This window comes from Pantherophis guttatus, chromosome 2 (genome assembly GCF_059756535.1).
Source record: "Pantherophis guttatus breed Tessera chromosome 2, ASM5975653v1, whole genome shotgun sequence".
Lineage (NCBI taxonomy): Eukaryota > Metazoa > Chordata > Lepidosauria > Squamata > Colubridae > Pantherophis > Pantherophis guttatus.
The window spans coordinates 60,930,440-60,954,985 of NC_142064.1; the positions used below are offsets into that span (position 1 = coordinate 60,930,440).

Genomic DNA, 24,546 nt, shown 5'->3' on the forward strand with positions numbered 1-24,546 from the left:
GGTAATCTGCTTGCCTTTGAATTTTGTCTTTGAATTAACACATATTCTGCCAGTGATTATGAATCTTCTTAAAGTAAATAGCCTGATGGTAGAATTTCCTCTCTGCTAAGATATGAAGGGTGTAGAGGATTGTAAACTTCCAATGTCAAGGTAAAGAAAACTATTTCTTCAGGTTTGTAGTTGAATTTTATGTTGCTACTCTCTTTACCCATAATATCTATCAATTAACTCCTCATTTGAATCACAATTAGTACCTAAAGGAGCTTGACCTGTTTTTAACCTTTCTGATTGGCTTTCATTATTTTGATATGTTGAGCCACACTGCCATTTTCAGTTGTATTCATAAAGGATACATACAAAATAATAATAATAATAGGGGCGATTCCTATGCAGTGTTCAAAGTTATAGTTACAGTATCTTCTCCAAATACTGAGCCAAGAAAAAAGAAAAGGAAGCAGAAGAGAGCAATAGATATCAGCAGTAGGTTCAGACAGTTGCTAAAAGTGCCAGAAAGCTTATAGGAAATTGCAAGCCTTACTGTACATTGTTCAGGTATATTTACATATTGATATATTTTATCTTCCAGGCATTTTAAAATCATTACTTTACTGGATGTTTTCAGAGAGTGTTCAATTTTAGAAAAGGTTTTAAAAAATGCTAATTATCTGGGGTTTTTTTTTTCTTTCATTCTTTAATTTAAGAAATGGATTATTTCATTGAGCCAGGAATATATATTAGATATGTAATTGACTATTTCCATGAGAATCTTGTCTGAAGGTTTGTATGCTTGTAGTCTCTTGCTAATTTATCAAACCTCCCATATAGATCCTTGCTCATTGGGAGTCCTGTCTTCAGTTATTGATGGCCCAACGTATTTAATTTTATTATTTTGTTATCCCAAAGCTGTTTTGTTTGAAGCACCAAACAGCCCACTGATTTTTATGCAGAGTCAATAACTGATTTCAGGAAAGAACTCTGCTTCCAAAATGATTGGAAAATAGGTTCCCTTAATTGTGACACAGGAGCAAAATTCAATTGACTGGTTCTCATCAATGTAGTAAAATTTGAATATAAATGACTTTACTACTCCGTGCTAATTATTCATTTCAATTATATTCGTCAGGTATATGTGCAGCACTTGAAATATATAAAATCTTCTACTTAACATCATTCATTCATTCATTCGTTCATTCATTCATTTTAGAAGTATATTTTCACAAAACCTATTATTTAAAAACAAATGTATTTTGATTACCTCTTAGGAGTATCTTTTTCAGTATAATACCACTCAAAAATGAGAAGAATTAACACTCTACACAGTGAGTGGTTCCATTGAGTAGAAAAGTATATTTGTGTTGAGAAAGTCAACTATGTGACTAAATCTGATTATATTTAAACTCATGTCCTGTCTTCCTAACTGGAAGCCCTTGAGGCAACTAACATCTTTTGCCTCAAAAGCAATACAGCAGATTCAAATATGTAGCTGGCATCCAAATGTTAGACTGTCATAGTTTTAATGTCTATAATAGCCAATAAATGGTCTGGAGAGAGTCCATTTACAAATGTATGTTTAATTAAACAAATGATTTTTCACATAAATTTACACTAGAATTTAACTTTCAGTTAACTCCTGTTTCAGACAATATTTGCACAATTTCTTTTAGCTGAGAGATAAATCACTGGGTTTTTTTTAGCATAAACTTACATGTTTGCCAGCCAAAAAATTGTAATCAATAAACCTGCATTTTTTAGGTTGTATTATTGAGGTTCAGCTTCAACATATCAGAACTGACATTTTTTCAAACTTTTGCCTAATGTGGACAAAATATGAAAGAGGCTGAATTTAATGGTCGCACAGTTCCTAGGCGACTGAACTACTACAACGGCAGAACATAATATTACATAACAGGGGTATAATTCCCTTATCACTTTGCCTGCTATGGGTACTGATTCCATGACCTTCGTTAGAGTGTTTCTGATGGCACCACTAGTGGTGAGAGGGTGAAAAGGGAGAAATTCCAGCACATAGAGATACAAAATGGATTCTTTGAGATCCAAGTAAAGTTATGACTCTGATGATAAACATTTCCAAAACAACCTATTATAAGGCTAGGGGTGAAATGCTCCCGGTTCGGACCAGATCGCCCGATCTGGTAGCAATGGTGGCGGGTGTTTTGGAGAACCGGTAGCAAAAATCCCTGCGCACCTGCACCCCTCATGCGCAGCTGAGCTGCGCGATCTTCAGAGGCTGTTTTTTTAATTTTTAAAAGCATTTTTTCTACAACCTCTTCAGCCAAAAAAATGGTTTTAAAAGAAAAAAAAAGCCTCTGATGATCGCGCAGCTCAGCTGGGATCATCAGAGGCTTTTAAAAGCATTCCTTTTTTGTGGCCGAAGAGGTTGTAGGAAAAAAAATGCTTTTAAAAGTCTCTGGCAATCCCAGCTGAGTTGCCTGATCATCAGAGGCTTTTAAAAGTAAAGGGAAAAAATGTTGGCCACACCCACCCAGTCACATTACCCCTCACCACCAAGCCACGCCCACAGAACCGGTAGTAACAAATTTTATTTCATCACTGTATAAGACATTTGTATGGGAGAGAAAAACATATCCAAACATCACACACACACACACACACACACACACACACACACACACACACACACACACACTTTCTGATAGAAGAGAATATTTGTAGCTCAGGGATGAACCTTGGGTTCCTTGGTGCTCTCTAAACTTGGTGGTGTTCTTTCAGACATTTCATCACCAAACTAGGTAGCATCATCAGTGCACCAAATATATAAGAAGTCCCTGCCCTTCTTGTAAATAGATGTATTTCTTCTAAAAAATAGGATTGTATTGACAAGACTTCCAAGAGACATGGGAGTGATGTAGTGATTTTCCCAGCCATATCTAATTTTAAAAATGGTTGTAATTGAATATGAAATATTTGCTGAGTTATAGAAATTTTGTATGACAACATCTACAGTGAGTTTGTAGATGTGACAAGTTGTTGGATTGTCTGTTTTAAGTGATGTGAAATTTCATTTTTGGTTTAGTTCAGATCTATTTGGGGAATTGAAAAAGTTCAGGTTTTACGGGTAGATAAGAACCTTTTCCAAAACAATATTGAACTAGATAATTTATGGCAATTGTTATTTTTAAATTGGAAGCATTTATGACCAAATATGAAAATATTTGGCATCTATAGTTAATATTTAAATTATACTCCATGTTCTTGAAATAATTACAGATGGGTTGAAATTGTTATTAAAACTATGAAGCAGAAAGTAAGTTTAATGCCAGTCCAATATAATATTTCAGCTAAATATACTATTCTATTTGCAGCAAGTCAAATCACTGTACATATTTGTACTTCAGAAAACAAATTATAGTTAGCTGATAAATATTCATGTGCATTATTTCTTCTGTAATTTTACACCTAAATGATTTCTTCAGTTTTAACGAAGTATTATTTTTAGCATCTATCCAATAAGAACATAAAAATAGATGTTTAAAGTCACCTTTCCAACAAACTACATTGATCTTGTCTTTCATTTATAATAAAAAAGAGGGATATTTTCAGTATTATTTTTAAACTTTTGTGATTTTTTGGGGGGGATGTGCTTGCCATTCTAAAGTGTCTTAGTTATTTTTTAACTTTCATAGCACCCCTTGAAGTGACATTTTCATTTGATGTGGGAAATGGGCCTAATGAAATCACAGTGCAGTCACCTATTTCCTTAAATGACAACCAGTGGCACTATGTGAAGGCTGAAAGAAACATCAAAGAGGCGTCTCTGCAAGTAGACCAGCTTCCACAAAGGACTTACTCAGCTCCATCGGATGGGCATATCCGTTTGCAGCTCAACAGCCAGCTCTTTGTTGGTAAGTCTATCTTTACAGAATAATTTTAGGTGTTCACATGGATATAATCCATAGCTATTGACTTTTTAAAGGAAAAAATAGATTAATGTGTTTTTAGGCCATATAAGACAACTTACATAAAGCATGCAGATATGTCATAATTGAAAGTGGTTTCTATTATAAGATGAAATGAATGGAATGGAAAGTAGTTCCATAAACAGGTGAAATGTCAATTATACTTCATGGATTTAATTCATATTTTAGTAGCTATATGGAAATATGCCATTCCAAAACAGTAGAGGTTTAATAAAGGAGAATACTTGTAGCTCAGAGTTGATATGAAGGGTCCTTGATGCCCTCTGAGCTTGCTTGTTTTCTTGCAGATGTTTCATTACTCAAACTGATGATGTTACCTAGTTTGGGTAATGAAATGTCTGTAAGAAAACAAGCAAGCTCAGAGAGTACCAAGGACCCCTCATTTCAACCCTGAACTACTAATATTCTTCTTTATTACAGAAATCTGATTTAGCTGAATTTTGGAAGTAGACAAGGTACTACTGCCTGTTTAGACAAAAATGATCCCAAATGAAAGGCACAAGAGTCCTTTTCTCTGAAAATGAGACTTTATTTTGTAACCAATGTATAAGGAAATAAGTATAAAATGATTTTATTGAAATATTTCTGAGGACACCCATTGTGTGCAAAATGTATTACCCAAACAAATGGTGTTAATTCTGTAAGGAATAAATGAACTATGTAAAGTAATACAAACATTTATCAACCAAACTGACAAAATTCCCTTTATGATATAATGCAATATTTGGTCCAAGATCTTTAGTTCAATCTGACAATAAAGGCAGCTTTTTGATATGTAGTATTTTTCACTTCTTGCTTTTAACAGAAGGTCCTGCTCCTTTGTCGCATTCTCTACTGTTTGGAAAGAATTGAAACATTAGTCTGTTGGCAGTTCCTCAAATATCTTCAAATGTCCATGCAATTATTCTTTGAGAAGCTTGATGAGAAGCCTTGGTGAGGCAGAAAAAAAGAGCCTCTGTTGTAATTATAAAAGCTCTGTGCTTATACAGATAGGGCTTCGTGGGTCATAAAATACACCTTGAACTGGGAACTGTTAACCAATGAAAATGTAACAAACTTGCACTCACCTATAACCAGCTTTAATTAATATTTTGCTGCAGTATTTTGGCTTAGATGAAACTGATAAATATATTTCAAGAACAAACCCAAATCTTTAGGAATTGTACATTTGCTTTATTTGCATAAGGAAAATTGACAATACACTAAAGGCAATGCCCTTGCATTTAGAACAAAACTTAAAAATGTACCAATGGTGCATTTGGAACTTGAACCATGAAAGGTAAAGTTATTATCCAAAAGATTTGAACATCCATTTTCTGAAATCCCTTTTGATTTTAAAGAATACCTTTGCCTTTGGATTAATCTTCTAATTTTTCTCTTTGTATACTTGCTAAAATTACAAAAATAGCCTACCCTGTCAATTTGGGTTGGTGAGATCTTTGGTGCATAATTTATGGATTTCTTAAAGAATGAGAGATACACAAGTGCAATAAAGAAGCAAGTTTGCAAGTTCTTAACAACTACCCGTCCGTCAATATACATCCCACCTTTCAATATGAGAACAGAAATAATAGATCACACAAACAGCAGGAAAATCAAACATTCAAAATTCTGAGCCATCAACAGATCAGATTAGTGGAAGTAGATATGATCTACTACCCAATCAGGCCATGCATAGCAAGCAAGAGAAATCAAAATAAAGGCAATTTCATTTCTAGCCACCAATTAAGCGATACTTTTCAATAAATTTCCAATCCTCTCTAACTTAAAATCCTAGACTATAAATGTTGCGAGCCAATCATCATTTTTGAACTGTTGTGCTGAGGAAGCCTGACTCCAATATAGCGTTAAGACTCTATAGAAAAATCTATTAATATTCAGTATTGATCTCCCAAAGTCCAATCCCCATCCCTGACTATGATGTAGAAGAACTTGTTAACCCACAGAAATTAGTATTAAATAAGTGCACTGGGTTTTTGAGTGTGGTACCAAGTAGAAAATGGCAAACTGTATTGGTGTTGGTATTATGGTGTGAAGCTTTCATCACACTGAAAGCTTTGAGAAAAGAAGTGTTTTGTCACAATAAAAAAAAATAAACAATAAAAAAAATGGAAGCAGAAAAAATAAGTAAAGAAGAAAGTCAATGTTCCAAACCTAGGGAAAGCAGGTTTTTCTCCCGCATCAAGGAGTCTGCTGTCATTTGAAGGGCATGTCAAGACCCCTTTCTGGCAAGATTACCTAATGCATACAGTACCTTATACCAGGGGTCCCCAAACTTGGCAGCTTTAAGACTGGTGGACTTCAACTCACAGAATTCTCCAGCATAGCTGGCTGGAGAATTTTGTGAGTTGAAGTCCACCAGTCTTAAAGCTGCCAAGTTTGAAGACCTCTACCTTATACCCTTTTGCTATACCTGTCTCTTTTTCTTTTACCAAAACCCAGCTGTCAGAATGTTAATGGGAAGAGTTGAAGGGAATGTCAATATAATCTTAGTTTGAAAAGATACCTTGACTCTTTTAAATATTTTTATTTTATTTATTTTTTATTCCGTATTACTGCACACAGGGGAATCCTGGAAAGTATTATTGAAGGCATATTTTTTTTTCAGTTGGGTATGCCAGCCAGGCTGTTTTTAATATATGAGGACACGAAGTTCATTTTTTAATAATTCCCATTTTTTAATGGGAATTATTCCCTTCAATCAACCTGTTGATCTGTTTGCTTAACCACAGTATTGATCTAACTTTGAAGCAAATTGGGTGTAAGTTTAGAAGGGAAGAGCAAATCATATAATATCACTTTCAGCAAACTGATTTCTCATTTTTTGCAATACACAAATTGCAAAACAGAACCATTCAGAAGCATAATCCACTCCAGAGATCTCAATGTCTTTCCTAGTGATCATGATCCTGGCAGGTACAGGATCATGATTTCCCATTTACCCATTGAAAGAAAGGAGCATACACAAAATAAATGTTGAGAGAGAGAGAGATGTGTGACCACTTGGCAAAGAGGAAATATTTCTCTGTTGCTGCCCATCTATTCAAAATGAGAAAGTGGAAAAGAATTGACAAGATGGGCAAGGAAAATAGTATCACTTTCTGCAAATATTGAATTGAAAATCTGAATTTTAATTAAGACCATTTACACAGGGTGGCAGAAGTAGTCACCCTGGTCTTCCCTGTTTCAATCAGGCCTCACTTGGAGTATTGTGTTCTGTTATGCATACCACTGTTTAAGAAGGGCATTGATAAACTGAAGCAGGTTGCTGAAAGGATGCAAAACTCCTGCAAGGAACAGTTAACAGACCTACTGTAGGTATTTTGGTTTTCAGAAAAGAAGGTTGAATTGTGGGGGGGGGACTGAGAGTGGTCTTCAAATCTCTGAAGGGCTGTTACATTGTAGATAGTTCAGATTTATTCTCACTAACTCCAGAGGGTGAGACTAGAAATAATGGGATGAAACTTCAAAAATGTAGATACAGATAAAACATTATGAAGACCTTCTTGACAGTAAGAGCTGTCAATCAGTGGAATAGGTTATTGCATGAAGTAGTTTCTTTCCCTTTACTGAAGTTTTTGAAACAAGATAGTCATCTATCAAGGATGATATAGAGAACGGGGTTGGATCTGATGATTTCTTAGGTCCCTTCCAACTTATAATGTAAAGAATAAAGGGGTAGAGACTGGAATAGGTCTATTGTTGACTTAGGAAATGGCTTTCGCAGAGTGAATGAGCCTCTCCTATGCATACATATGTATGCATAGTATAAGATAGCTATACATAGAGGTGGATCTCCCACATTGTTTATCATAAGCACACATGGCAGAACAAGTACATATTCTTCTGTTTGGGTATGCATGTAATTTTTCTGAGTGAAAGTGCTTGGGAGAAAGATAAATGGCAAGAGGGAAACATAAATCACAAGTAAGATGGGTACATGATTTGGAATGCAGGCTGTGTTCTTGCTGGCTATACTATGATCTTCAGTGAGAATGTTGTCTCTGTGTTTGATGATCAATAAGAGTCAGAAAAATAACTAACTAAATAAATAGCTGTAGAAGGAAAACCAGGCAATGAGTTTACAAGGAAAACTATTTTTGTCCTGAAAGTTAGAAATGTTTCCTATATTTTGTAATTTTTTTTCTGTTTCAACCACTAAGTCACTGAAATGTAGTAGAAACTTTCAAAGATCCCTGAGGACATCATTCTTTGGAAAAGCTCAGGAAACTTGTACCTAGCAGACTACTGTGTTTCCCTGAAAATAAGACTCAACCGGAAAATATGTATGCTTGTAATATAAGCCCTACCCCAAAATAAGGCCCAGTTAAGATTGTCAGCCAGACAGTTGCATTTAGTACCGCACTTCCCTGAAAAAAAAGACCTAACTGGAAAATAAGCCATAATATGTCTTTTGGAGCAAAAATTAATATAAGACCCAGTCTTATTTTTGAGGAAACACGGTATTGAACCAATGCTGTAAGAAGTTCTGTTTGCATCTAGTCAAGTCCTCATTTTTATGATTTTGTATAGTGCTACCATAATGAAATAGACAAGTCTGGTTTATTCCGAAATATTAGTTTTAATGTCTTGACTGATTACCATTGAGGCAAAGCCTAATTTAGCAACATCATACATGGAGTAATTTGGGAATATGGTTTAATCATAATCAAATCAAAAGGAAAAGAGCTTTTGTGTTTATGGTGTCCTCTAAAAACAGCTGGGTATATATTTCTGTGTGCTCTTAATTACAGAAATAACTATTACTATAGGAATATGATTTTGATAATAAGAACATCTAGATATTAAATGGACTATTTTGGGTGACATTCAACTTTGTGTTTTCATGTGATTTTTTTAATAAGTTCAGCATTGAGAAATAAGTCTAGTTTTCTTTCATAGGCCAAACTGCTATCAAGAAAATGCTTTGTTCATGTTTTTTCCTTGAATTTTACTATTTTTGGTAACTCTTCAAACCTTAATTCATTTTTTAAAAATTCCACTGAAGTTTCTTGCCTATGAGTGAAGAGTGATAGTAATACTGCACTGGAATGTAAGTTTATTAAGTAGTAACACAAAATGAATGCAGTGCGGTCTCTACATGGGCATAAGGCTTACATCAATGCATAATGTAAAAGTAATTGAAAAATTAGAAATGTTATGTAATAATTACAACTGCAATTATTTGTGGATGTATTAATTATTTGTAACTGAATGGAAGCAAATATTAATGGTTATTTACCAGGTACATACCTTGTTCATGTACATTGATTTTTTAAAAATCAATGATTTCCTGTTGCTAATCTTTCCCAATCCGAGACGATTATTTAGGGTTCGATAGTTAGCTTCCAGTAACTTAAATTAATAATTAGACTTTTTCTGATCTTGACAACTAGGTAGAAGGATCTCTTTGTTTATTTATTTATTGTCTTACCTTTCACCTCTTGTAGCCAGCTTCCTGAAACTGGATTTTGAAACTGCTGTTTCCTGGAAGAGCCAGAATAGTATAAATATTTATTTTCTTGAAGCTCATGAGAGCATCAATTGTTTCAAAGAAGTGATGTAAAGCAAGCAGGAGATATGATAAACATTAAGGTGAATGTGTCAATATAATGAATTAGAAAGTCCATCATGTTTCCCATGGGTGAACCAGGTGTCATGATGATGGGTCTAAAATGCTTGTGCATAGTCAAAATATATTTCCTTGGGTGTTTTTTTTCCCCCCTCACTGCACAGTTTACTCCTTAGCATGTTTATAAAAAGTAAGATTGGAAAGCCGTCTGGGTGACCTTGGGCTACTCATTCTCTCTTAGCTCAAGTCAACTGATAGGATTGTTTTTGTGAGGAAAATTGGAGGAGGAAGGAGTGTTAAGCATGTTTGTCATCTTGAATTATTTATAAAAAGAATAAAGGCAAGATAAAAATCTTTAAAATGAGGGTGATATCAAGGTAATTGTCCTGATAAAATTTGGTCGAAACTTGAAATATAGTTATTCCTTTTTGCTATCATCAGTTATGTTGTATCATCATTTTTTTTTCACTCCTTTCTAATCTATTTTGTATTACCAATTCTTAGGTAACAATATTGCTTATTAGCATTTTCCATTCCATTTTATTTTTATACATGCTTAATTATTTCAGTGGTGATGTTTTTTTACATTGGAATAAAAATGTTTGTTTTCTTTTTTGATACTTTCCATAAAATACTGAATATGTCATTGATCTGTATTACTTATCTATTGAGGATGTCCCGAGGGACTGGTGGAATTTTGTGAAACTGATTTCTGGAAAATATAGGAAGGTCAGGAAACAGTAGTAAGACTCAAGCTTCCATTGAATGAACATAGATACCATTAAATAAAGCCCACTGTATTCTTTTATTTTGAGAAATATTATTTGTTTCTTTCTATGCCATTTTCTTAATGCTTTGTTAAGAGGTATGGTGGCTCAGTGGCTTAATCAGGTCCGGCAGTTCAAATCCAAGCACTATGTAGCAGGGTGAGCTCCTGTTACTTACCTCAGCTTCTGTGCACTTCACAGTTCGAAAGAATGATCTATGCAAGTAGATAGATAGGTACCACTTTGGTAGGGAAATGAGCTGATGCTTTTTGAAATAAGTCAGATTCCTGACAGCTTTGAACCTTCCCAGTTGCCCTGCCTGTTTGTGGGGCAGCTCTGGGAAGGGAGGAGGCCTTGGGTGTAGGAAGAGCCACTTATCTTTCTCTCTGATGAAAAGTCAGCTCGTCCTCCTGTGGGACGAAGTACACAAGTGTATCCTAAGGTAATTTGGCAAGCCAAACTGCTATTCTGCAATAGCATTGTGGTCTCCTGGTTACTGTAACCATGCAATACAATTATAACAATAACAATAACAACAATAATTTATATTGCAATATCAGGTGATGCACAAATTAAAGAGAAACAGCTAGGAAAAATAACAAAATATTGTGATTTGCAAATTGAAGTTGGGCAATTGTGGAGGAAGAAATCAATGATTGTATCAATAGTAATAGGGGCCCTTGGAGCAATGCCCAGAGCTGTGGTGGCACGGTGGTTAAAATGCAGTATTGCAGGTTAATTCTGCTGATCGCCAGAGGTTCGGTCCTCACTGGTTCAAGGTTGAGTCAGCCTTCCATCCTTCCAAGGTTGGTAAAATGAGGACCCAGATTGTTGGAGGCAATATGCTGAATCTGAAAACCACTTAGAGAGAGATGTAAAGCACTGTGAAGCGGTACATAAGTCCATGTGCAATTACTATTGGAGCAATACCCAAAGGACTGCCCAGATACATGGAAATTTTGAACCTATTAGACATGAGTTTGAAAAAAGCCCCACCTAACTCAGAACTGCCTTTATACTCAGATGTTATCTTAACAGCTCTTAGGTCCTTGGTTAGGACATGAACAATCAAGTTTTTACCAGCCACAGACTGTGAATCGAATTGAAGATTAAATCAACAACAACAACAACAACAACAACAACAACAACAACAACAACAATAATAATTGTCAGATGTAAATGCCTTATTCCCTAATGTGTAAATAATGTATATATGGGATATCAGGGGTTAACTTATTCTTTGACTCTTAATGTATTCATAATTCACCACTCCCACTCTTGGCTCCACCCTTTGTATATATAAGGAGCCACCTTCACCATTTTCTTTGCTTCTATCTGTGAATATTCAGTGAATATAGAATGCCTATTATAATTAAAGAGAAATATATTTAAACCTCTAACTCTTATTATTATTATTGAGTCTGATCCTGAAAATATTGCAACAAGCTGGTAGCAGAGGATGGTTAATTGACTCAATAAATACCTAAAAATGTCTAAGAAAGATAGGCCCAACACCAGGGCCTACAGCAAAGAAATAGAAACTGAACAAGAAATAATCAACGAATCCACAAACGCGATTTCGAGAGAATCCGAAGAATACACCACTGAAGAAGAAGAATTAATAAATGAAAATGATGGCCAGGAGGAAATCGAAATAGAAAATAACGAACTCAGGTCAGAGATATTGAAGTTATTAAAAAGCCAGAAGAATGATGAAAGCCTCATCGCGAACCTCCAAGAAATGCTGAAGAACAGCGGAGCAGCGAGAGAGAAAAACATCGCTAAAGAGAAACCCAAAGACCAAAAAACTGTGAGTGATATGACTACAGAGAAAGTCGTTATGAAAAAGAAAAAATGTGATCCCGCGCGAAATTTTGAATGGCAGCCATCTTGGTTTCAACAAGCCTCCAAAGTGAGCGAAGCAGAGCCAATCAAAATGCTCAGTTCAAAATTTCTGGCGCGAAAAACGTTATCAGACTACGAAAGTAAAAAGGAGGATTCAAACTCTTCGGAAGAGCCAGAATCAGAAAGTGAAGACGACTTAACGAAATCCCAAGTAAAGTCAGCAATGAAGACGCTTTTTGCTGCATTTGGGCCAAAATTAAAAATTTCCAAAGCGCCAACGAAGAAGCAAGCGAACAAGCCGATACTTCAAGACCTGCACGCTCCCATCCTGACTTCGAGAGCGACGATGCCCGAGCCCAGAGAGCCATGTCGATTCCGCCCTACACCGCAGACCGAAACAAGTGCCAACGCACCCAAAAGAAAGAGAAGAACAGTCGCCGCCATCAGAACTCCTAAGACCGAGCCAGAGACCGACTCGTCTGAAGAGGAGCGGAGCGAGCGAGCTACAATGGAGAGAACCTTCCACGACGACGCCAAAGAAGAAATGAACAACGCGCATGTGCGAAACTACGTAGACGGTCCGGAAAGACTTGAACTGGCCAGAGAACCGCGCAGACTCGTTGCGAGCATCCCTATGCCGTTTTGCAATTTCCTACACTTGCGAGACCACGGACTACCTCAGGTTGTAAGTAATGGACAAAATAATGTGGGTAACTTACCCAGTGACTTCCCAAAACTTAGGGTTGATGGCATTAATTTGCAAGAATGGTATCAACAGCTCCAGGTTGTCTTTATGAAAGAAAATTTACTATTTTTTATCACTAGTCCCCCAAGAAGACCTTGGACTTTAAAAATAGATTGTTTACACCATAAGGCATTTTTCTTAATAATATCTAGCGTGTCTCCTGCAATGTATCATAGCATCAAACCAAATCTAACTGTTTCAGAAATAATTCAATGCATGTTTAATTTGTTTCACAGCGATAGTGTAGCTACCACCACAAGAATGTCTAAGGACTTCTTTTCTTCCAGAGTAAAACCAGGGGTTTCCATAAGTGAGCATTTAATATCTTTAAACAAAATAAGAGCTGAGCTGCATTTGAGGGGGGAAGTGATTTCAGATCAAACAATGAAAAGTGTTATTATCAACTCACTTGATTCATCATGGGATAGTTTTATGTCACACTTAGACACCATCAATCTAGGATATTTATCAATAGAAAGTCTATCTAACAAATTGATAGCAGAAGACAATTCAAGAAAAAATCGTTATAGCAATCACACAGAACACAAATCTTTTAGGAAGATAGCTTTCCAAGAAAAATATAATGAAACTTTTAAATGCCACAATTGTGGGTCCAGGGAACACAATAGAAGAGATTGTCCCAAAATTTCAAAGGAAAGACATAGGTCAGAATATAGGAATAAATACAATTATAGACAGTCTTCAACAGATAGACATAAATATAGAAGCCCACCAAATTACAGAGAAAGTAGAGGGGGCAGAGAAAATTCAAAAGAGAGAAAATCTGGTTCACTGAATGGACTAAATAAACAAGACAGCACTAAAACGCAACAAAATGAGAACAATAATTGGCTTATTGATTCTGGGGCAACTAATCACACCACTAATAACAAAAATATATTGTCTTCATTTACAGAAGATAAGTTTGTAATAAAGGTAGCTAATCAAGAAAAAGTTCAAGTATTAGGCAGAGGGAATGTGACCTTGCCTGGTCTAGGAAAAATAGAGGGGGTATTGTTAATACCAGAAATACCTCATAACATACTAAGTGCCATAAAACTAAGCAGAGATTCTGACATCAATATAGTTTTCTCAAAGGGAAAAGCAACTTTAGAGAAGAATAAAACAAATGTAGGCACTGTGATGATTAAAGGAGGCCTACCCTATCTGATAACAAAAGAAAGATGGTTACATAACATTGATTCAAATATGGAAGATTGTATTGAGGCAGATGATGAAAATATTAGTAACAGTGACAATGATGAATGTAAAATATCTCATGATCACACAGATACACACAATGAGAAGAAACCAAAAATAGGTAAACCAATTCATGACGAGTGTGCTCACATCTTACATAGGAAGTTAGGACATGCAAGTTTTCCTGTAGTACAAAAAATGACTGAACACGCAGAAGGTGTCAAAATTAAAAATTGTGAAAATTATTTGGAATGCTCAGTATGTAAATCTACTAAACTAAAAACTAGTCCCAGGCCAAAAAAATCCACCAGATCAACTAACAAAATTTTTGACTTAGTACACATGGACTTAGTTGGCCCATTAACTCCATCAATCACTTATAGAAAACGTTACTTCCTAACAATAGTAGACGATTACAGTCGCTATGGTTTTGTTTACACATTAAAACACAAGGATGAAACCTTTCAAAAATTTAAGGAATTTTACAAACGCATAGAAACACAACATAATATCAGAATAAAACAAATTATGACAGATAGGGGATGTGAATTCATGTCTAAAGAATTCTCCCAATGGTTAAAGGATAGAGGAATGCTACATTACACGTCTAGTCCATTTTCTGCGTTCCAGAACGGGATTGTAGAGAGAAAGAATTCCACATTACAAACCATGATTAGGTGCACATTAGAGGATGCTGGTTTAGGCAAACAATTTTGGTCAGAAGCCTTACATTATTCAAATTACACTCAAAATAGAACCTGGTCCAGTATTGTGAATAAGACACCATATGAGGTGATGTATAATAGGAAACCAAAATTAGCACACATGCACATATTTGGGGTCACTGCAGACGTACACATACCTAAACAGTTGAGAAGAAAGGGAGAAAACGTATCCAGAAGACTAAGATTTATGGGATATGAAACTGGCACCAAAGGGTACAGATTCATTGATAATAATAACAAATTTATAGTTTCCAGAACAGCTGTGTTCCATGAACAGGCCAACTGGTCTAAATTACATCTTAATGAAATATTTCCAAATAAATGCAAAGATACAAAATCTCGTGAGGAAGGGACAATAGAAAATCAAAATATCAACAAAAATAAAAACAAAACCAAAACATGGACAAATAGTCAACACAAAATAAAGACAGACACATTAACAAAAAAGGAAGCAAGATATTTGCATGACTACCATAGCAAACCTGAAAGAGCTATTAGGAACAACAGAAATCAAATACCAAATAAATACAGAGATTACATAATGCATATGGATGGTGAACAAATAACACCTAATACATATGAGGAAGTATTAAAACTCCCTCGTGAAGAAAAGGAAAAATGGGAACTAGCTATGAAAAAAGAGATGGAAAGTTTGCAAGGATTAAATGTATTCACACCTGCGATTGCACCTAAAGATAAAACAATTATTGGTACCAGGTGGATTTATAAAATTAAGAACCTAGAAGGAGGCAATACCCTATACAAAGCTAGATTGGTTGCACAAGGTTATGCACAAAAATATCCGGAGGACTATACTGACACGTACTCCCCCACAGTAAGAACAGAGAGTGTTAAAACAGCTCTAGTAGTAGCATCCGCACTCAATCTTGATGTATTTCAATATGACATACAGACTGCGTATCTACACGCAAAACTAGATAAGGAAATATATGTAAGAGCACCTCACAGTCAATACACTAATAAAAATGAAATTTGGCTATTGAACAAGAGTCTATACGGATTAAAGCAATCTGGCAAAAGATGGTACGATTGCTTGGTAAAAGTACTTAAGACCATGGATTTCAACGCTACCACTGCTGATAACTGTTTCTTTGTCAAAAAGAGTGATGATTACATTGAATTTGTATTGATTTATGTAGATGATATTTTATATATAGGAAAACACAAAGAGAGAAGAGAAATCTTTGTAAACAAGCTAAATGAACATTTCTCGTTGAAATCTCTAGGTAAAGTAAACAAATACCTTGGTGTACAAATTAACAAAACTAGAAGGGGATTCAAACTTACTCAGAAAGATAAGATTATTGAACTTCTAAACAAATGCAATTTAAACAATGCCAAACCCTGTGACACTCCTATGCAAACTGATTTCCTTAGAAATACTGATGAATCTTCCCCTGAATTCAAGGATAATACATTTTATAGATCAGTCATAGGTTCACTTCTTTATATATCTAATTGGACCAGGCCAGATATTGCATTACCACTCAATTTATTATCAAGGCACGTTAGCAAACCAACAATGTATCACTGGGAAGCTGTCAAAAGAATTTTAAGATATCTGAAAAGTACATTAGACTTTTGCCTAGTATTAGAACCTAGTGATAATAAAGAACCAAAACTTACATGTTACGCAGATGCGGATTGGGCTGGAGATATATCATGCAGAAAAAGTACTTCTGGTTATATTTTTCTGTTAAATGACTGTCCAGTTTACTGGTACACTGGTAAACAAGAACTGGTAGCCACTTCAACCACAGAAGCGGAATATGTTTGTTTATCCAAAGCTGCAAATAACCTTGTATGGTTTAATGATTTAATTTCAGATGTTTGGAAAAAACCTGCTTTGCCTTTTGTTATGCATGAAGACAATAAAGCAGCCATTGAAATATCTAGATCCGATGCCATTGGACAAAGATCCAGGCATATAGATATAAAATTTAAGCATGTGAGACAATTGTCTCAAGATGGATTTATCAAAGCAGTGCATTGTGATACCTCTGAACAATTAGCTGACATATTGACGAAGCCTTTACCTTCTAAACAGCACAAATACTTAACTTCCAAATTGTATGTCTTATATTGTCCTGAATCTGAATGTAATTGGTGTTGTATAGCGAACCGGCATTTAGAGGGGGATTTGTCAGATGTAAATGCCTTATTCCCTAATGTGTAAATAATGTATATATGGGATATCAGGGGTTAACTTATTCTTTGACTCTTAATGTATTCATAATTCACCACTCCCACTCTTGGCTCCACCCTTTGTATATATAAGGAGCCACCTTCACCATTTTCTTTGCTTCTATCTGTGAATATTCAGTGAATATAGAATGCCTATTATAATTAAAGAGAAATATATTTAAACCTCTAACTCTTATTATTATTATTGAGTCTGATCCTGAAAATATTGCAACAACAACAACAACAACAACAATAATAATAATAATAATAATAATAATAATAATAATAATAATAATAAAAAGGACTACCCCGCTATTTAGAAATCCTAAATTTGCCGGACTTGAACATTTTGACTCTACAAAAAAACCACCTTACTCGGAACAGCTTACATCCTCCGACGATACCTTAACAGTTCCTAGGTCCTTGGTTAGGACTCGAGCTGCTGAGCTATTAACCAGCCTCAAAGGCTGTGAATCTCACTAAAGATTAAATAATAATAATAATAATAATAATAATAATAATAATAATAATAATAATAATAATAAATACTTTGCTCAATTCAGGTGTGTGATCATTTATGTTTTTGTCAAAATGTTAATGTATAAAGGCTAATGACAAAAATACAGAACAACCATAAATAAAATGTTCTTGTTTTTTGTTGCTATATTTTCCTTTATCCTGATATAATATAAATATATGTTTTATATTCCTTCCTGCTGCTTTATAAAAATCTTGCCTGTCATAAATAACATACTGTAATTATTTATAAGACAAAAAGGGTCAACATTTGTACGTATTTTGTGACTTGTGAAAATTTCCAGGTGTTCTTACATGCAAAGGTATTGTGGTTCTTAAAATTTATATACATTTATATTTATTGCAGGTGGGACAGCATCAAGACAGAAAGGATTTTTGGGATGCATTCGTTTTTTACAGTTAAATGGAAGAGCTATTGATTTGGAAGAAAGAGCCAAAGTAACCCCTGGTGTAAAGCCAGGTTGTCCTGGACATTGTAGCAGCTATGGTAACTTATGTCACAATGGAGGAAAATGCAAAGAAAAATATAATGGATTCTCTTGTGATTGCACTTTTTCTGCATACGCAGGGCCATTCTGTAAGAAAGGCAAGCATAAACTGTAAATTTATTTTATATACAATATCAAAGGAAAACATTGTTTATGTGTTACATTTTTTTTAAGGATGTCCACTTGGGATTTTACAGTTCTGTCTCTCTGACATTATATTTGGAAAGCCAGATGTTGATAAAAAATTTTTCTCCTTATGTGACAGGCTCGAGTAGTGGTTTTTACCAATGTCCCAAAAGTGCTTTTTTCAAGAGGCAGCTGGACTTTCTGGTTTTTCTTTGAAGACATTTCACTTCTTATGTAAGAAGCTTCTTCAGATCTGACTCTCCCCACCATCCAGTCAGAGCTGAAGAAGCTTCTTGGATGAGAAGTGAAACATCTTCAAAGAAAAACCAGAAAGTCCAGTTGCCTCTTGGAAAAAAAAAAAAGCACATTTGGGACAACCATGACCTGGATGACTGAGAATCTCCATAGACTTTTTACCAATGTGTAGGTCCAAAACCGTCCTGCTTTCTCAAATGCTGACAAATTAGTATGTAGTTTATGTCTTGTTGTTTTTGTTAAATAATATATAATTTAATAAAGAATACTGGAAGTAGATAAAGAATACAAACACTATCTTCCAGACTTTTGTCCTAACATTACACCAGCAATCAAGAGGCAAACAATACCCCAATCAAAAAACTACCAACTCAGACAGAACAGAATGGAATAACAGAGTTGGAAGGGACCTTGGAGGTCATTGAGTCTAACCCCCTGCTCAAGGAGTAAACTATAGCCCAAGGAACCACCAAGGTCATTTTCACCAACACTGACAGGGAAAGCCATTAGAATAGAAAATGAGCAAACCCCCCACTCCCTATTGGCATTGATAGTGTTACCTAGTTTGGTAAGGAAATATATGCAACAAAACAACCAAGCTCAGAGAGCACCAAGAACCTCACTATTATAAAAGAAATTAAAGTGAAATAATCAAACCAATTACTTTGGAATGATAGAAAATGAAAACATAGTTGTCATTCAATTATGCGTTCTACAAAAACACAAGTAAAAGAGGAAAACAGTTCGCCTAACTAATCTATTTATAACTGGAAACTTACTTTCCTTAAATTCTTGCTCCAAAGCATGCTGACAATTATTGTTAATGTTCTTAAATAGAATGTGTGGGTTTTATGTTCTTATTTCTTAATGCTTAAATAATAATGATTATGTTATTATTTCTTTCTTTTGGAAAACATTCTTTTGGGAACATTGTTACAATAAATGGCATACTTTATTTCAAGTTTATATTAAAAAACAAAACAAAAATGCATGTTGTTTCAGAGATATCTGCATATTTTGGAGCTGGTTCATCAGTAACATATAACTTTCAAGAATCCTACAATGTTGCCAAGAACTCCAGTTCACATGCTGCTTCTTTTCATCCTGATATGACGCTAACCAGAGAAGTGATCACACTGAACTTTCGAACAACACGGATTCCAAGCTTACTTCTTTACGTAAACTCATTCTACAAGGAGTACCTTTCAATTATTCTTGCCAAAAATGGTATGTACTCTTAATAGGGATAGCAAAGCTACCATTAGTTTTACTTTGGATATTAAGTGTTTAACATAGAATAGAATAACAGAGTTGGAAGGGACCTTGGAGGTCTTCTAGTCCAACCCCCTGTTTAGGCAGGAAACCCTACACCACTTCAGACAAATGGGTATCCAACATCTTCTTAAAAACTTCCAGTGTTGGAACATTTACAACTTCTGGATGCAAGTTATTCCACTGAATAATTGGTCTAACTGTCAGGAAATTTCTCCTTAGTTCTAGGTTGCTTCTCTCCTTGATTAGTTTCCACTCATTGCTTCTTGTTCTACCCTCAGGTGCTTTGGAGAATAGCTTGACTCCCTCTTCTTTGTGGTACCCCTGAGATATTGGAACACTAATATCATGTCTCCCCTAGTCCTTCTTTTCATTAAACTAGACATACCCAGTTCCTGCAACTGTTCTTCATATGTTTTAGCCTCCAGTCCCCTAATCATCTTTGTTGCTTTTCTCTGCACTCTTTCTAGAGTCTCAACATCTTTTTTACATCATGGCGACCAAAACTGAATGGAGTATTCCAAGTGTAGCCTTACCAAGGCATTATAATATGGTATTAACACTTCACGTGATCTTGATTCTATCCCGCTGTTTATGCAGCCCAGAACTGTGTTGGCTTTTTTGGCAGCTGTTGCACACTGCTGGCTCATATTTAACTGGTTGTCCACTAGGACTGCAAGATCCCTCTCACAGTTACATGATAGCTTCTCCATGAGATACTTAACTTTACTACCCTGATTATAATGTTACCCTATTAAAGCTTTATGTTTGGTGGCAGGAAATATATAAATCACTCTAATATATAGTAAGATCATATATGATAAATGATAGGTCAGTTTTAATAGAAATCATCCGTTCCTTTAAGAATGTCAATACTATTAGCTACTAATTTTGTTTAGAAAGAACAATGCTGTGGTTTTTTTTCAAGAAATAATAAAATAATTAGTACCAAAATGTTGTTATTGCATGTAACTGCTCTTTTTATTTTCTGTACTTTGAAGAATTGCTGTGGCCATTTATCAAAAACATTGAAAAATTAATGTGCAATGTATGAAATGTTATAATATTAAAACATGTAATTGTCAGTACTGCAAATTACTGCATGTTCAATATGAATGTTAGACTACTGGCATCAGTTCTGAAATTATTACATGAACAAAATATAATTAACAGAGATTTTTCCAGCTAAGCACTTTTAAACCGAACTGGCTGCCTGATACAATAATAATTTTTCAGCTGTCACTCACTCTTTATTTCCTTTGATGAAATAAATGATGTTGTCTCCTAATGTATTACATATTTTTCACGTCTACTTTTGCAGTTCAGTTTTATTATCTAGCCGATATTCAAACTATATTGTTTTCGGGGCAGGGGGGAACCTTTTTTTTCGTGTGTGTGTGTGTGTGTGTGTGTGTGTGTGTGTGTGTGTGTGTTTGTGTATCATCATGAAACTAATGTATTCTCTATTCCCTTAGGAAGTTTACAGATCAGATATAAGCTAGATAGCCATCGAGATCCTGATATCTTTAGTATCAATTTCAAAAGTATGGCTGATGGGCAGCTTCATCGTGTAAAGATTAAAAGAGAGGAAGAAAAACTATTTGTGGAGGTAATGACAGAAAGAATGAAGGACCTGGATGTTACTAAAGAGGGAAAACATAAAAAATAATTAAATGTATTGATTTAATAAATTCATGTAGCATGTGCTCTTGCGTGAATTGTAGAATTCTGCAGAATTTTGCTATTTACCTACAGTATACGCTCTATTTATTTGCAAAGAATACATTATGTTAATTCTTACAAAGCATTTGGAAATATGTAATTTAATGGGTGGAAGCAAATGTGGAATCTTTTAATCTCCACTTACCATTTTCCCCCATTAGTCAAAATGCAACTGTATCTTGGATTAAATCTTGAGGGTTTGAGGTGCAAGTACCTTTGATACCTGTCTCCTTGGCAAATGCCAGCTTGACTTTTAAGATTTTTAGAGGCTGTATTTATTTGCCTAGGAGCAATGCTTGGAAATCAGAACTTAAAGCTTTTGCAGCTGTATCATTGTATGCAGTGGTGGGATTCAAGGAATTTAACAACCGGTTCTCTCCCCTAATGATTTCTTCCAACAACCTGTTTGCCAAACTGCTCAGCAAGTTAACAACTGGTTCTCCCGAAGTGGTACAAACTGGCTGAATCTCACCACTGATTGTATGTCTTCTATAATTCAGCTACAATTGCTTAAATCATCCTTCCTTATCAAGACCTTAATTTTTTTTTAGAAATGGTTTAATCTTCTGTTCTGGTAAAAAAAGGATATATATTGTACAATTTTTATCTTGTCATTTGTTTGATTTGTTCATTTGAATGCTTAATTGAATTCTTTATTAATATTTGTTTTATTCTATTTTCATATGTAAATCATTTTGTGATTTGTTATGAAGAACAATATAACATTTAAATAAAAATAACTAAACCAATAGATATAGCCCTAGTGGTATAGTGGTTAAGGCATCAGGCTAGAAACCAGGAGATGGTAATTTCTAGTTTTAGAAATTTCTAGCCTTAGGTACAAAGCCAGTACCTAAAATGGCCTTTAACCAGACACTTTCTCTAAATCTAGAAAAGAGGCAACAGCAAACCATCTCTGAAAAACCCTATCAATGAAATTGCAGGGACTAGTAGTCAGAAATTTTTATACCCCAATATGAGAGGGAGCATACTGTTTTCCTTTCACCTTTCAGCTCCAATCCAGGAGCCCTCAAGCAATCACATTCACAACAAACCATTTTATACCAAATTTATATTTGCTGATAAAGAAATAAAGGGAGACTAGTTTAGATCTATTTCAAGCTATTTAGCTCTCAGCAGCTAGCCATACCCTTACTCGGATTTGAAGTTGGGCTGCCTGCATATTAAGCAGTTGTATTAACCTCTGAGCCACAAGTTCTCCTCCCTTTATCAGCTTGAGCCAGGGGAGAGCCAGGGAAGCAGTATGCTCCCTCCCATATTGGGGTAGACCAGGTGCTTTGACAGAAAAACACTTAATCTCTCCCCTGGCTTTATCAGCAAATATAAATTTGAGGTACACACACACACACACACACACACACACACACACAGATAAGTAAGAACTTTATATTTGGAAGGGAAACTGTGTCAATTATACTGAACTTAACAATGGATAAAAAGCAGCTACCAAAATGGATTAATTTAAAAAGGTGTTAGGAAGATGAATGCAACATTGTGTAGGAAATTATCACCTTCATTTTAATGAATGACACAATATTATGGCTTTTTTCCCTTAAATGTTCTGACATCAGTAACAGGCTTTCCTTTCTTTTCTTTTTTTTCTTTTCCTTCCCATAATTGTATGTGGGACCATACTGAAGGTTAACCAGCATGAAAGGATGAAATTCTTTCTGTCTTCAGATATTCAGTTCAATACAATCAAGTCTCTCTTTCTGGGAAAGATACTTGGTAAGTATAGCGCAAAAGATAAAATGTAATCTGATATGTATATAGAGATAGATATAGATATAAAATAATAACCTTAATCTTGTTGAGAAACATTTCTTTTTCACATTTGATTAGGCAGAGAGTGACAATCAAGGTGGAAGCTTCATTCTTGTCACAGTGCATATATAATCACTGGTAAGTGCTTCTAGCAAGATGAGCAAGTGGATTCCATTAAAAATAATTTCATACTTATCTTTTCCATTTTGCAATCAGACATAATGAAACATGGCATTTTTAGTACAATCTAGGAAAGAAAAAAGCTAAATCACATTCAAATTATAGGGAAAGACAATGAATGGGTTGCTCCAACTCCAAGAATTCTTTCTTTTTGAACAATATGCTCTAGTACGGTCTTTTTCAACCTTGGTAACTTAAGGAGTATGGACTTCAACTCCCAGAATTCCACAGTCAGTAAGGTTGAGTAACAATGCTCAGTGGAGAAAGTCAGAAAAGTTTTGTTTCTAACTGGATTAACTCATAGAGAGTGATCAAGAGATATCAGGGGTCAAATCCAGCAGGTTCTAACAGGTTCTGGAGAATCAGTAGTGGAAATTTTGAGTAGTTCAGAGAACTGGCAAATACCACCTCTGGCTGGCCCCAGAATGGGGTGGGAATGGAAATTTTGCAATATCTTTCCCCCAGGAGGGAGGGAATGGAGATTTTGCAGTATCCTTCCCCTGGAGTGGAGTGGGAATGGAGATTTTGCAATATCCTTCCCCTGCCACGCCCACCAAGCCCCGCCCACAGAACTGGTAGGGAAAAATTTTGGATTTCATCCCTGAGAAATATGTGATACTGAAAGGCACATGATGAAATCACAGTTATGGCACCCAAGTGTGTGGCAATCTATTCAGCCCAACCATCAATCATCTTTATTTGATGTCAGGAAGACGATATGAGACTGCAGAAGAATGCAAACAATTAAGAAAAAAAATAAACCTAGTCTTGTACATTTACTTGCTGCATGAAACATATCTAACCATACCTACAAGAGTATTAGTTATGTTCACTGCTTTGAGTTGATCAAATATTTAAAAAAATGAGGACAAGATAAAAATAAATCTAATAATAATAATAATACCTGTTAACTTCTTAATCTGCATTTTAAAGCTTAATGTATTTCAGTAAAACACATCAAACATGAACAACAAATAAAATCTCAGCTGACTTGTAAAACCAGACAATAAAATTAATGTTATGGAAATACTCAGGATTGGATAATTTTATTGTTTTTGTTTTGTTGTTTTGGAATGAAGACATAAAAAGACAGATTTTAAAACTTCTTTTCCTTCTCTCCTTGATATCAAATCTCCTGTTTTTCTTTTTTTTCAAAAAGTATG

The 24,546-nt window shown here is 35.1% G+C and overlaps 1 protein-coding gene across 2 annotated transcripts in view; it reads left to right on the forward strand.

Moving 5' to 3' along the window:
- The window catches only part of CNTNAP4 (contactin associated protein family member 4), a 243,585-nt gene that overhangs the window by 208,086 nt on the left and 10,953 nt on the right, over positions 1-24,546 (forward strand). For both annotated transcript variants that reach the window (XM_034410059.3, XM_034410060.3), the window contains exons 17-21: positions 3,666-3,884; positions 17,902-18,141; positions 19,427-19,651; positions 21,172-21,305; positions 23,080-23,167. In XM_034410059.3, coding sequence (XP_034265950.2) covers positions 3,666-3,884; positions 17,902-18,141; positions 19,427-19,651; positions 21,172-21,305; positions 23,080-23,167 — 906 coding nt within the window. The remainder of the gene's footprint in view (positions 1-3,665; positions 3,885-17,901; positions 18,142-19,426; positions 19,652-21,171; positions 21,306-23,079; positions 23,168-24,546) is intronic.